General features: G+C 41.5%; 1 protein-coding gene across 2 annotated transcripts in view; it reads right to left on the bottom strand.

Moving 5' to 3' along the window:
- Positions 1-4,323: 4,323 nt before the first annotated feature.
- Positions 4,324-14,374, bottom strand: part of PDE1C (phosphodiesterase 1C) — a 1,233,587-nt gene continuing 1,223,536 nt past the window's right edge. Inside the window, exons 17-18 of one of the 2 annotated variants that reach the window (XM_075315087.1) lie at positions 10,221-10,286; positions 4,324-4,583 (exon numbers count right to left, since the gene is read on the bottom strand). In XM_075315087.1, coding sequence (XP_075171202.1) covers positions 4,411-4,583; positions 10,221-10,286 — 239 coding nt within the window. In that variant the 3' untranslated portion in view covers positions 4,324-4,410. The remainder of the gene's footprint in view (positions 4,584-10,220; positions 10,287-14,374) is intronic. The other variant, XM_075315088.1, reaches the window with a different exon arrangement.

Consider the following 14,374-nt stretch of genomic DNA (forward strand, 5'->3'; position numbering starts at 1 on the left):
TGCAGACTCAGCCATCTCAGTTCCACCATACTGTGCAGGGCTGATGGAGACTTCAGAGCTGGGAGAAATCAAGTTTGATTGGGATGACAACTCAGAGGACTGGTGTTTTTTGGATGCGGTACTTGAAGTGGCTGAGAGGGCACTTGTTGGACCACTTGAGATCCATTCAAGCATTTTCCTTTTTTGGCCATCATCTACCTTTGTTCCTGTTGTTCGTGTCCGTAAAAAAGGGAGCACATCGGATTGTCCACGGTAAGTAGTAGACATCTTACTTTTGCTGATAGATGGTCTATCTTCAGCAGATGATAATGGAGCTTTGCCACCTTCCCCACGGACAAAACCTTTTTTGCCTTTTCCACCACGCCTCTTCCCCTTTCCACCAGCATCTGTCATTTTGCCACTCATGTTGATTGCGACAAGATTGTGGACTGAAAATGTGGTAGTAAAAATTGAGAGGTGGTGTAGATTGCAGTGGTGGTCTAGCTTTATTAACAGCAGAATAATAAAGAATAAATATCCCTGACAATGCAACTACGGCCCTTAAACTGGCAGCAAAAATTGCTAGTATAATGGCTTAGTTATAATGAGTTGTAGTGTGCAATGCAGGCAGAGGTGCTGCAAATGTCTTTGCACTAGTGTGACTATAGCAAAGTCCAATAGCCACGTTTAGGATGCCACTAGGTACACTGAGTGTTTGCTAGTATAATGGCTTAGTTATAATGAGTTGTAGTGTGCAATGCAGGCAGAGGTGCTGCAAATGTCTTTGCACTAGTGTGACTATAGCAAAGTCCAATAGCCACGTTTAGGATGCCACTAGGTACACAGTGTTTGCTAGTATAATGGCTTAGTTATAATGAGTTGTAGTGTGCAATGCAGGCAGAGGTGCTGCAAATGCCTTTGCACTAGTGGGACTATAGCAAAGTCCAATAGCCACGTTTAGGATGCCACTAGGTACACTGAGTGTTTGCTAGTATAATGGCTTAGTTATAATGAGTTGTAGTGTGCAATGCAGGCAGAGGTGCTGCAAATGTCTTTGCACTAGTGGGACTATAGCAAAGTCCAATAGCCACGTTTAGGATGCCACTAGGTACACTGAGTGTTTGCTAGTATAATGGCTTAGTTATAATGAGTTGGAGTGTGCAGAGGACAGGAGGGTACAGTGCCAGGTTTGTGGGGCTCTGGGTAGAGGAAAGGAAGCCTGCCTTTCTATTCCCTCCTAATAGGGAAATGCAGGGAGGAAATCCCTGACCTTTGCTACACAGACGCTGTCGCTGTTTTCAGGACCTGTCACCTATGGCTCTGACCCTACCGGTTTGAGCCCTTAAAAGGGCTGATAGAAAGTGCTATCCCTATGCTGTGCAGCGCTGTGTATGGAGCGCATACAGCTGTATCGGCGATAGGACTCAGGACTCAGGACGGAGCTGCGACAGTGATGTCTGACACCAAAGACGCAGAAGAGATAATGGCGTCCTGGAGGAAAATGTCCGTTTTTATAATGCAGGGACATGTGACATGGACATCCTATCACACATGCCGTTGCTTCTCTGGCTAAAAGTCCACTTAGCTGTGTGTGTGTCTGGGATTGGCTGACATGCTGGCCCGCCCCACAAGACGCGCGCGCTTAGGGAAGGAAGACAAGGAAAAAAAATGGCGATCACCATTATAGAAACAGCAGTGATCTGAAGGCGCTGTTCCCGCACACTATACACTGAAATGTCATAATAGTGTGATTCACAGAGTGACTTACACTATTACAGCGGAAACCAAGCTAGGAATTAGCTGTTTTTTTGCTGCTAGAACCGTTCTCGAACGTTTCTAGAACTATCGAGCTTTTCCAAAAAGCTCGAGTTCTAGTTCGATCTAGAACAGGCCCCAAAATCACTCGAGCCTAGAACTGGAGAACGTCGAACCGCGCTCAACTCTACTCTTAAGCTGGGTTTACACACTGCAACATCTCAACGCTGTAACGTCACCGGTTTTGTGACGCAATAGTGATGTTGTTTGCGATGTTGCAGTGTGTGAAACCTATCAGCGACCCGGCCCCTGCTGTGAAGTTGTAATCGTTACAAATCGTTCAGGACCATTCCTAGGTCCTTTGTTTCCCGCTGTGCAGCAAGCATCGCTGGAAAGTTTCAGTGTGTGAAAGACTTTGCAGCGACTTTGTTAGCAACTTCCCTTTCAAAAGGCTGCTTATCAACGTCCCCAACAACCAGCTAGGTCGCTCTGCAGGTCCGGATCGCTGTTGCGTTGTTGGCCAGGTTTGCCTGTTTGACTGCTCACCAGCGACTTAGCAGAGACTTAGGGAGGTCGCTGTTACGTCACAAAACCGGTGACGTTACAGCGATGTCCTTTGCGATGTTGCAGTGTGTAAACCCAGCTTTAGGGACATTCGTCAAGTGGTTTCTCCAAACTCAACACAAAATGTCATTATTAACAATTACTGCAGAATTGTAATTATTCAACACCATCATGACAATCATCTTTAGTACTTAGTAGAGCCCATTTAACTATTATGATATGTTGCAAACATGATACTATGCTCTTGCGATGTTCCAAAGAATTTTAGTAGATTCCCCTTGGGAAATAGTCACCATCTCACTAATATTCTTAGGTTTGTTATTGCAACTGCTTTCTTCAAATCCCACCAAATATTTTCTATAGTGTTCAAATCAGGTGATTATAACATCTACTCCATAACTTCTTCTGGTGCAAAGTCTTGGTGGACTTTGAGGTTTGCTTTGTTTCATTATCTTGTTGAAATGTTCATGATGCCCAGGCATCAACTTCCCCACAGAGGCCATGATGTTTTCTAATAGGATTTCAGATACTTGTTAAAATCTTGCTCTTCATATGTGCAGGCTTCCATTGCCAGAGGAAGCAAAGCAGGCAAAGAGCCACTGCCATGCTTGACTGTAGGCAAGGTGTTCTTTTCAGCATTCATTTAATTCTTCCTCCAGAAGAAATGTCTGTGCCTTACTTATATTGCTTTGAATATTGGAACAGACTTTTCTTTTGCCTTTAGTTTAGTACAGATACAGTTTTGGAGTGCAGCCATGGAGACCTTCAGATTTTAATAAGCACTTTACTGTGCAAACTTAAACCTGTCTTTCATAGTCACTTGATGGTTTTTGAACCCACGTATCTTCAGGAATCTGGTGGCAAACAGTGACACCATCTTCTTTCTGTTATGTCTAAATTGAGTAGTTAGTATTCCTGTTGACTTTGGTGATGACTCACTTAACTTTGCTATATTTCTAACATGCAATCAAACGTCCCAGTCAATAAACCTATAGCCAGTCCATATATTTGATGTGTTTTATGGCAAGAACACCTAATTAAGCACTTAATTTTTGCATAGGCTTGAGGCAACACCAAATTTTTAAATGTGTTATCTTATAAGGGATTATATCAAGAAAGTTAAAAAATTCTGAAAATGTGGTAGTCGTTAAAAAAGTTCTCCGAGAATGAGATTAAATGGTGTCCCTGGTATTATTCAAACTGCAGTGAATCCTAGTCACATGTTAGGATGGGATATAGATATGTATCTCCCAAGACCTGTATGTCAACTCACAAGACTTGTATCACACAATCCTCAGTCAGGCTGTCATTTGCAAAGAAGTAGATCTCTTCCACGTAAAGCAAGCGGGTTGACTTCTTGATCATTCTCCTCATTGTTTATTTGTTTTTCAGTTGTGCACAGTCATCCTTTGTGTGCTATTATAAAGCTGTCAGGTTGATAGAGAAGGGAATGTATCTGGGGAGCGCCACATCAAGCACTACAAGGATTAAAATATTTCTTGATACATGTGATACAGCACTGGGGAGTTGAAAAACAGGGAGCTTTATATCGTTAGTCTGCAGCTCATCCTTAAATTATATCAGATACGCCATTTTACCCCTTTAAAAGTGTAGAATTTGGAGAACCATCTTGCTATATTAGTTGTGCTAAGGTTCTTACATTGTTCTGGTTTGATTGGTTCATTAAAAACAGCAGAAAGTTTGTAAATTTTGCTAATAAAACTAATTTGCAGTGGAAATTGCCCCATTTTGCCCCATTACAATTGCCCCATTTTGCCTCTTCTTCTATTGCTCTATAACCTGTTGCATGTAGATAAGACGCTACGTACAATATCTCTAATGCCTAAAAATAAGAAAAATGAGAATTGTTTATGCTGGGACACAAAATGGAGCATCACTGCATAAATTAATCCTAGAGAATACCAACATTTTACACTGCGATTAGCGAAAAGCCTTTCTGGCAGCTCTTTCTTTAGAAGTTCTACAGTATCCAATTGCTATATTGTCAGTGTCATATTCCATATTCAGCATTTTATTTTCTATTGTGAAATTCTAACAAAATGAAAACAAGTCCATAATATTAACTAGACCAAAATAGCTTCAAAATAATCCTTATATTTTTTTGTTCCAATTAAGAGAAATATGTTGGATTTTCTTCATTCTTCCTCTTTGGTCGACTGGTCTCAATTTTGCCACATTTTCATCTGTTTTCTTGTGGAAGCTCGGCAAGCGAGTTGTGGTACAGTACGTGGGTCTCTTAAAGTATCTGAGCTGTGGCTTCAGCACTGGAAAACAAACAGATATCAGTGAACAAAGAACCATAATACAAGAGTCCTACAAAACTTATAAAGGAGAATACTACATTGGGAGATAATATTTAAGACTTACTTGAACCCAAAGTCTATTTGTAACCCAGAAATAGCCCATTACACCTTACCGATGATTTCTTCTTTATGTGCAATGATAAAAAAAGTCAAGAAACCTCCGTCTGTCTCTTACCAGATGGAGACATGTCTATATTATACACCGACTGTTCTTTCATAAGTTGATCAACAACATTTATAATCCTGTTATATTTATACTTATGAACATACCCTTTATCCCCTTCAATCCCAGGTGACTTCTTTTATTTTTTGTTTTTTCCTCCCCTTTTTCCAAGAGCCCTAACTTTTTTTATGTTTCCATCAATATAGCCAAATGAGGGCTTGTTTTTTGCAGGACAAGTTGTACTTTTGAATAACATCATTCATTCTGCCCCATATTGTATTGGAAAACAGGAGAAAAATTTCAAGTGAGGGGAAATTACAAAAAAAGTGCAATTCCTCAATTTGTTGGGTTTTTTTTACTTACCATGTTCACTATATGGTAAAACTCTCGCTACGACCTTTACTGATCAGATTATTTGATTTTCTATCTTGACAGATGGGCATTTTTGAATGCAGCAATACCAAATATGTGTATTTTTTATTGTTTTATATTCAATGGGGCAAAAGAGGGGTGATTTGAACTTTTAGTTTTGGAGGTTTTTCTCATATTTTTACAAAAACCTTTTTTCTTCATTTTTTTATTGCTTTTATTAGTTCCCTTAAGGTCATTATGCCTCCATCCTATTGCATCTACTGATTAGAGCACTGCTTCAGCGTCGCTCTGAACAGAAATACTGATCTACTGTGACTGCTGGCCTTCTGCTGGCATTCACAAGAAATGAGACATGACGGTGACAGGGGTCATACGCTGACCCTGCGCTGCTATGACAACCCATTGGCACCATGTTATCACATCACGGGGCTGCTGATAGTAGCAAGGAACAGTGGGATCCCTGCTGGAGTGCGTTAGATCACACTGTCAGAGTTTGACAGTGCAATCAAAGGGTATGTGCGCACGTTGCTTTTTACCTGCTTTTTACCTGCTTTTTTGCTGCTTTTTCTTCTGCGCTGTTTAATGCCAAAATGGATGTGTTCTTCTATTCAAGCAAAGTCTATGGGAATTTGGGTTTCTTGTTCACACTATGTTGTTCAAAATGCTGCCTTTTTGTGGCAGAACTTTGGTCAAAAACTCAGCTTTTCAAAGAAACAACATGTCAATTGTTTTTGCCATTTGGGTTTTGCACTGCAAAGCTGAGTTTTTGACCAAAGTTCTGCCACAAAAAGGCAGCATTTTGAACAACATAGTGTGAACAAGAAACCCAAATTCCCATAGACTTTGCTTGAATAGAAGAACACATCCATTTTGGCATTAAACAGCGCAGAAGAAAAAGCAGCAAAAAAAGCAGGTAAAAAGCAGGTAAAAAGCAACGTGCGCACATACCCTAAGAGGTTAACAGCCGCGGGTGGATCTCTGATCCATTCCCACCTGTGAGCTGTAAATATCTGCTGATCAGATCAGCAAAAATGTGTGGGGAGTAAAGTGGGCTTGCACGCTGAGCCCGTATTAAAAGGCCAGACAAGGCTAAGGATGTATACACAGTGTGCAGAATTACTAGGCAAGTTGCAATTTAGGGGATTTTTTTTTATTATTGATCAAAACTATGTTCTCAATCAACCCAAAAGACTCATACATTTCAAAGCTTAATATTTTTGGAAGTTGGAGTGGTTTTTTTTAGATTTGGCTATCTTAGGAGGATATCTGTTTGTGCAGGTAACTATTACTGTGCAGAATTATTAGGCAACTTAATAAAAAACAAATATATTCCCATCTTACTTGTTTATTTTCACCAGGTAAACCAATATAACTGCACAAAATTTAGAAATAAACATTTCTGACATGCAAAAACAAAACCCCAAAAAATTAGTGACCAATAAAGCCACCTTTCTTTATGATGACACTCAACAGCCTACCATCCACAGATTCTGTCAGTTGCTTGATCTGTTTATGATCAACATTGCATGCAGCAGCCACCACAGCCTCCCAGACACTGTTGCGAGAGGTGTACTGTTTTCCCTCCCTGTAGATCTCCCATTCTTTGAGGGACCACAGGTTCTCTATGGGGTTCAGATCAGGTGAACAAGTGGGTCATGTCATTATTTTTTCATCTTTTAGACCTTTACTGGCCAGCCACGCTGTGGAGTAGTTGGATGCATGTGATGGAGCATTGTCCTGCATGAAAATCATGTTTTTCTTGAACAATACGAACTTCTTCCTGAGCTACTACTTGAAGACGTTGTCTTCCAGAAACTGGCAGTAGGTCTGGGAGTTGAGCTTCACTCCATCGTCAACCTGAAAAGGTCCCACAAGTTCATCTTTGATGATACCAGCCCATAGCAGTACCCCACCTCCACCTTGCTGGCGTCTGAGTCGGAGTGGTGCTCTCTGCCCTTTACTGATCCAGCCTCTGGCTCATCCATCTGGCCCATAAAGAGTCTCTCTCATTTCATCAGTCCATAAAACATTTGAAAAATCATTCTTAGGCCCTGTGCGCACTGGAAAACAAAATTTTCTTAAGAAAATTCTGCAGGGTCTGAAAGATTACCGCACCTGTGGTAAAAAAAAATGCGGCAAACCGCACCCGAAAACCACATGCGGTTTGCCGCGGTTTGCTGCGGTTTTACCGCGGTATTATTAGCGGTATTGCCGCGGTTTTTCCGCATGCGGGTTGGTACATGTGCTTTAATGCATTCAATGCAATACAGCACATTGAAAAAAAAAGTAATTTCCTTCTGAGATAGATAGCAGACAGATAAATAGATAAATAGACAGATAGAAAAATAGAAGACAGAAGAATAGATAGAGGGATAGATAGAGGGATAGATAGATAGAGTCCCTGTAAAGTCCCTGTGGGCACACGCTGCATTTCTCCCGAGCGGTAATGTGTGTTCACATTACCGACCATGGGAAATGCCCGGTGGTTACCTCTCTGCAGTCTTTCTCGTTGCGAGGCTGCATTCAGCGCTGTGTGTCAGTCGCGGCTGGATGCAAGCATCGCAGGATGTGGATTACGCCGGACCTGTGTGTTTGGGAGGGGTTAATAAAATGGTGAACCAGGGGCTTTTTTGTGTTTTATTTAAAATAAAGGATTTTTCGGTGTTTGTGTTTTTTCACTTTACTTACGGGTTAATTATGTCTGCTGTCTCATAGACGCTGCCATGATCGAGCCTGGACTTAGTAGCGGCGATCCGCCGCCATTAACTCCCTATATTACCCTTATTTGCCACCGCATCATGGCAACAGGAAGAGCCGGGGACACTCCGGTACTGCCACATAATGGATGCGACAGTCCCGGAGCAGCTGCGGGCTGATATTCTCGGCTGCGGGAGAGAGGGGGGCATTAACCCTGTCCCTCGCCCTCCCCAGCCTGAGAATACCAGGCCGCCGCTGTGTGTTTACCTTGGCTGGATGGTAAATTTACAGCGGAGCCCACGTGTTTTTTTTTCTATATGTCCGTTTGCTTTCTATGTGTATTCTATATGTCTGTGTTTAAGTATGATGTGTGTGTTCTATGCCTGTGTCTGTAATGTGTGTGTTTATGCTCCGCTTCCTCTTCCTGTCATAATGACATCATTTCCTTGCAAACCACAGGGCAGCGATGAACATTACCGCAGGTAAACCGCAAAATACCGGAGGGAATAACGCAGGAAAACGTAATGAAACACACAGAATTTGCTGCCTGTGTTATTCCCTGCGGGATTTTACGATTACATTGCAGTCAATGGAGTGAAATCCCGCAGCGACGTGCGGAAAAGAAGTGACATGCAATTGTTTTTGCTTCGGGAATTCCGCAGCAAAACATGCAGGTGTCAAAATCCGCATAGTGCGCACAGCATTTTTTTTCCCATAGGCTTTGCTGGTGAATCACTGCAGAGATGTTATGAACATAACATCCAGCGAAACATGCAGCAAAACCGCAGGGAATCCGCGGCAAAACCAGCCAGTGCGCACAGGACCTTAAGATATTTCTTGGCCCAGTCTTGACGTTTTATCTTATGTTTCTTGTTCAAAGGTGGTCGTTTTTCAGCCTTCCTTACCTTGGCCATGTCCCTGAGTATAGCATACCTTGTGCTTTTTGATACTCCAGTAACGTTGCAGCTCTGAAATATGGCCAAACTGGTGGCAAATGGCATCTTGGCAGCTTCACGCTTGATTTTCCTCAATTCATGGGCAGTTATTTTGCACCTTTTTGTTGCCCAACTTGCTTCTTGCGACCCCGTTGGCTATTTGCTATGAAACGCTTGACTGTTCGGTGATCACGATTTAAAAGTTTGGCAATTTCAAGACTGCTACATCCCTCTGCAAGACATCTCACAAATTTGGACTTTTCAGAGCCCGTCAAATCTCTCTTCTGACCCATTTTGCCGAAGGAAAGGAAGTTAACTAATAATTAAGCACACCTTATATATGGTGTTGATGTCTTTACATTACACCCCTCCTCATTACAGAGATGCACATCACCCGATTTACTTAATTGGTAGTTGGCTCTCAAGCCTATACAGCTTGGAGTACGACAAGATGAATAAAAATTATCATGTGATCAAAATACTCATTTGCCTAATAATTCTGCACACAGTGTACATACATCCTTGGTCGTGAATCAGTTTAGTTATGGTCCTAGTTATTATATATCTAAAAATAAAAAATCAACTATTGTATTATAGTGTAATAAACAACATTTAATTTACAGGTACATTTTATGTATAAAAAATTGCTATTAATGTGGAGATATGGGGTAATCTGCAGTTGTATAAAGCTGCGTGGTTGCTGCATTGAATAGATGAGCAGCGAGTGAGGCTTCAGTCACCCTCCAGTACATAGTGAGCAGCGGCTGTAACCACATCCTGGCATTGACCGATGCTCATTAGGCATTCTGCTAGCTGGTTTTTGATATGTAATCTGAGAGCAGTCTGATGTAGATGCTGAGACTCTGATTCTAGGAATATATTACTTAGGGGCTGTGTGTTGTTTTAATGAAATTAGTGTTTTATCAGCAGGAGATTATCAATAGAGAACTAGTTTTCTCGTGCCACCTAGTCAACCTGCTCTATGTAACCCTGCCCCAATCACTGACTAGCAGCTTTCTGTCAATATACAGTGTACACAGAAAGCTCTTAATCAGCTGTGTTGACAGCATTATAAAGAGCATAGCTTTCTGAGCACTGCTAGATCTGCAGCAGAGAAAAAAAGGGATTTTATCACAACTGCTGCACCCAGTAAGGGATAGTCTAGGTGTGTGCCCTACATAATGCTTCTCTCAGGTAGGGTAGCACAAACCTGTTGACAGATTCCCTGTAAAGGATAATATTGACTTTTAGGATTGTTGCATCCAATAGGTGGCACTAAAGTTCAAGTCTTCTTCCTGTCTGAAGACATTTGCACCAAAATTGGGGGACATCGGTATAAATACAGTAGAATTAATCTCACTATATCTAGCTTTTAGCTGCATGTTGTTTAATATTTATCTCAATTCTAATTTCACATGAATAGAAACTTACCGGGCAATTTAAGTAGATATGGAGAATCGACAGTGCAGGAGGAATCGTTAACTCTGTTACTCATCCCTACAGGAAAACATACAGAAATCTCAAGTTACTAGGGCAGGCACCTATGGTGATCTCAGTCAGGTAAGTATAGGATTTCTTTATGCTACCGTGTGGTTTACTTTGAAAGTATTTACTTTGTATACTTTGTAAATACTATTTAAGAAAGTGCACGATTTACGTACAAACAATAAGATGTTATGGTAAAAAGGTCATAAAACAATATCATAGATATCAGCAAGTATTTTGGTGCAGCTTAAAATGAACTTGCACATCTAAAGTGAATCTGCTAAGGTTCCCTTTAAGAAATTGGTATACTTACCTTATGCTATAGGGCAGCTACTCACCAAGAATTCATGAGGCTGAAGCCGTGCAATACATTTTTGCTGCACAGAGATTCCATATACCATATCCTTTGTGCCGCTAAAAATATAACAACACAGCAGGGGTTGCCAACCTACTATTCAATTTTTTGTCAACTACAAGGACAGTTTTTGGGGTATTTGCAATGCCCCTTATTAATGAGCACTTCTCAGGACAAATAGAAGACAACCTAAGACATACGAAATAATATCAGACAGTGAGATTACACCCAATATAGAGAGAGCAGGAGAAGTGGTACTGTGCAGTGTATATATACAGAGTAATATACTTAAGAATTACATCCAGTATACAGAATAGAAGTGGTACTGTGCAGTGTATATATACAGAATGATACAGATACTGAGAATTACAGCCAGTATATATATATACAGTTAGGTCCAGAAATATTTGGACAGTGACACAATTTTCGCGAGTTGGGCTCTGCATGCCACCACATTGGATTTGAAATGAAACCTCTACAACAGAATTCAAGTGCAGATTGTAACGTTTAATTTGAAGGTTTGAACAAAAATATCTGATAGAAATTGTAGGAATTGTACACATTTCTTTACAAACACTCCACATTTTAGGAGGTCAAAAGTAATTGGACAAATAAACCAAACCCAAACAAAATATTTTTATTTTCAATATTTTGTTGCGAATCCTTTGGAGGCAATCACTGCCTTAAGTCTGGAACCCATGGACATCACCAAACGCTGGGTTTCCTCCTTCTTAATGCTTTGCCAGGCCTTTACAGCCGCAGTCTTCAGGTCTTGCTTGTTTGTGGGTCTTTCCGTCTTAAGTCTGGATTTGAGCAAGTGAAATGCATGCTCAATTGGGTTAAGATCTGGTGATTGACTTGGCCATTGCAGAATGTTCCACTTTTTTGCACTCATGAACTCTTGGGTAGCTTTGGCTGTATGCTTGGGGTCATTGTCCATCTGTACTATGAAGCGCCGTCCGATCAACTTTGCGGCATTTGGCTTAATCTGGGCTGAAAGTATATCCTGGTACACTTCAGAATTCATCCGGCTACTCTTGTCTGCTGTTATGTCATCAATAAACACAAGTGACCCAGTGCCATTGAAAGCCATGCATGCCCATGCCATCACGTTGCCTCCACCATGTTTTACAGAGGATGTGGTGTGCCTTGAATCATGTGCCGTTCCCTTTCTTCTCCAAACTTTTTTCTTCCCATCATTCTGGTACAGGTTGATCTTTGTCTCATCTGTCCATAGAATACTTTTCCAGAACTGAGCTGGCTTCATGAGGTGTTTTTCTGCAAATTTAACTCTGGCCTGTCTATTTTTGGAATTGATGAATGGTTTGCATCTAGATGTGAACCCTTTGTATTTACTTTCATGGAGTCTTCTCTTTACTGTTGACTTAGAGACAGATACACCTACTTCACTGAGAGTGTTCTGGACTTCAGTTGATGTTGTGAACGGGTTCTTCTTCACCAAAAGAAAGTATGCGGCGATCATCCACCACTGTTGTCATCCGTGGACGCCCAGGCCTTTTTGAGTTCCCAAGCTCACCAGTCAATTCCTTTTTTCTCAGAATGTACCCGACTGTTGATTTTGCTACTCCAAGCATGTCTGCTATCTCTCTGATGGATTTTTTCTTTTTTTTCAGCCTCAGGATGTTCTGCTTCACCTCAATTGAGAGTTCCTTAGACCGCATGTTGTCTGGTCACAGCAACAGCTTCCAAATGCAAAACCACACACCTGTAATCAACCCCAGACCTTTTAACTACTTCATTGATTACAGGTTAACGAGGGAGACGCCTTCAGAGTTAATTGCAGCCCTTAGAGTCCCTTGTCCAATTACTTTTGGTCCCTTGAAAAAGAGGAGGCTATGCATTACAGAGCTATGATTCCTAAACCCTTTCTCCGATTTGGATGTGAAAACTCTCATATTGCAGCTGGGAGTGTGCACTTTCAGCCCATATTATATATATAATTGTATTTCTGAACATGTTTTTGTAAACAGCTAAAATAACAAAACTTGTGTCACTGTCCAAATATTTCTGGACCTAACTGTATATATATATATATATATATATATATATATATATATATATATATACAGTATATACAAACTAATAATATTATAATACACACTTTGTATACAAAACAGCTCTGTGCCCAGAATTTGAGGTTTTCAGCACAATGCAGTTGTCATTTTTCATCCTTCAGCTGTTGCATGGATGTCACCAAACCTTGCTGCCAACCTCTTGTATTACATATGGTGGCTCACTGCTCTCAGCCCCCTCCCAATTTATATACTCATCTCAACTACCGTGCCACTCACTCTCCTAAAGAGAAAGCTATTCTCCTTGAGGAGACTGACACACCAATCCAGCATGCCAGCAGTGAGAAGAAATTAAGCCGCAATGCTCCTCTGGGAAATAAGCAAATTGTCTCATAAGTTAGGAAGACGCCCTCTCCTCACATACAGAAGACTGGATAGGACTAAAGTACACACACAGTCACTCACTGACAGTGACTCCCTGGCAGCAATGCCACCAGTATAGTCCTGCACCTATGTGCTTCTGCTTGTGGGTACTGAGGCAGAGACTAACTGGAGAATTTGGGCAGTAAACAGGATGGCGTATCTGTAAGGAGTGTATAAGATCTGGCATGGAAACTCACACTTAGCAGATATTGGCCTAAACTGGCAGCTGCTGCTGTTAGTTTTTTCTAATTCCTCCTTTTCTGATTGTACAGCACAGGTCAGTCTCACAGATCGCACCCGCCCCCGTCGTTTGTGCGTCACGGGCAAATCGCTGCCCGTGGCGTACATAATCGCTAGAACCCATCACACATACTTACCTTCCTAGCGACGTCGCTGTGGCCGGCGAACAGCCTCTTTTCTAAGGGGGCGGTTCATGCAGCATCACAGCGACGTCACACGGCAGGCGTCCAATTGCAGCGGAGGGGCGGAGAGCAGCCGCATGAAAGTCTCGCCCACCTCGTTGCCGGCAGGATGCAGGTACGGTGATGCTCATCGGTCCTGGGGTGTCACACGTAGTGATGTGTGCTGCCTCAGGAACGATGAACAACCTGCGTCCTGCACGAGCAACGACATTTGGGAAATGGACGACGTGTCAACAATCAACGATTTGGTGATTATTTTACATCGTTAGCGGTCGCTCGTACGTGTCACAGGCAACGATGTCGCTAACGAGGCCGGATGTGCGTCACAAATTCCGTGACCCCAATGACATCTCGTTAGTGATGTCGTTGCGTGTAATGGGGCCTTTAGACTGACAGAGGCTAAAGGACGTAAGGGTATGTTCACACAAAGTTTTTGTGAAAAATCCACATCTAAAGACCTCTTCCAAAAGATACATTTTTAGAGTAGTTTTGTGAGAATTTTATTATGGTGCTTTGATGCAGTTTTTCATGTTTGATATTTTATGCATTTTAACTATAATAAGGGGTGTACCAATAAGATTTGTTTGTAGTGCATTTCTACTACAAAAAACCTCACCAAAAATGTTTTTCCCAACAAGTTGGAACACAACATGTCACAAAGCAAAAGTAATAACTAAGTGGCTCGGTGAACAAAATCTTGAAATTTTATGTTCATGGCCAGGTAACTCCCCAAATCTCAATCCCATTGAGAACCTGTGGTCAGTTCTCAAAAAGTGGGTGAACAAACAATATTTAAAAAAAATAATGCAAAATCGGGATGCGCTAAGTCCAGATTTTGCCCCGAAGCTGAATTCTAGCATGTCATGA

The sequence above is a fragment of the Anomaloglossus baeobatrachus genome, chromosome 6 (genome assembly GCF_048569485.1).
Source record: "Anomaloglossus baeobatrachus isolate aAnoBae1 chromosome 6, aAnoBae1.hap1, whole genome shotgun sequence".
Taxonomy (NCBI): Eukaryota; Metazoa; Chordata; class Amphibia; order Anura; family Aromobatidae; genus Anomaloglossus; species Anomaloglossus baeobatrachus.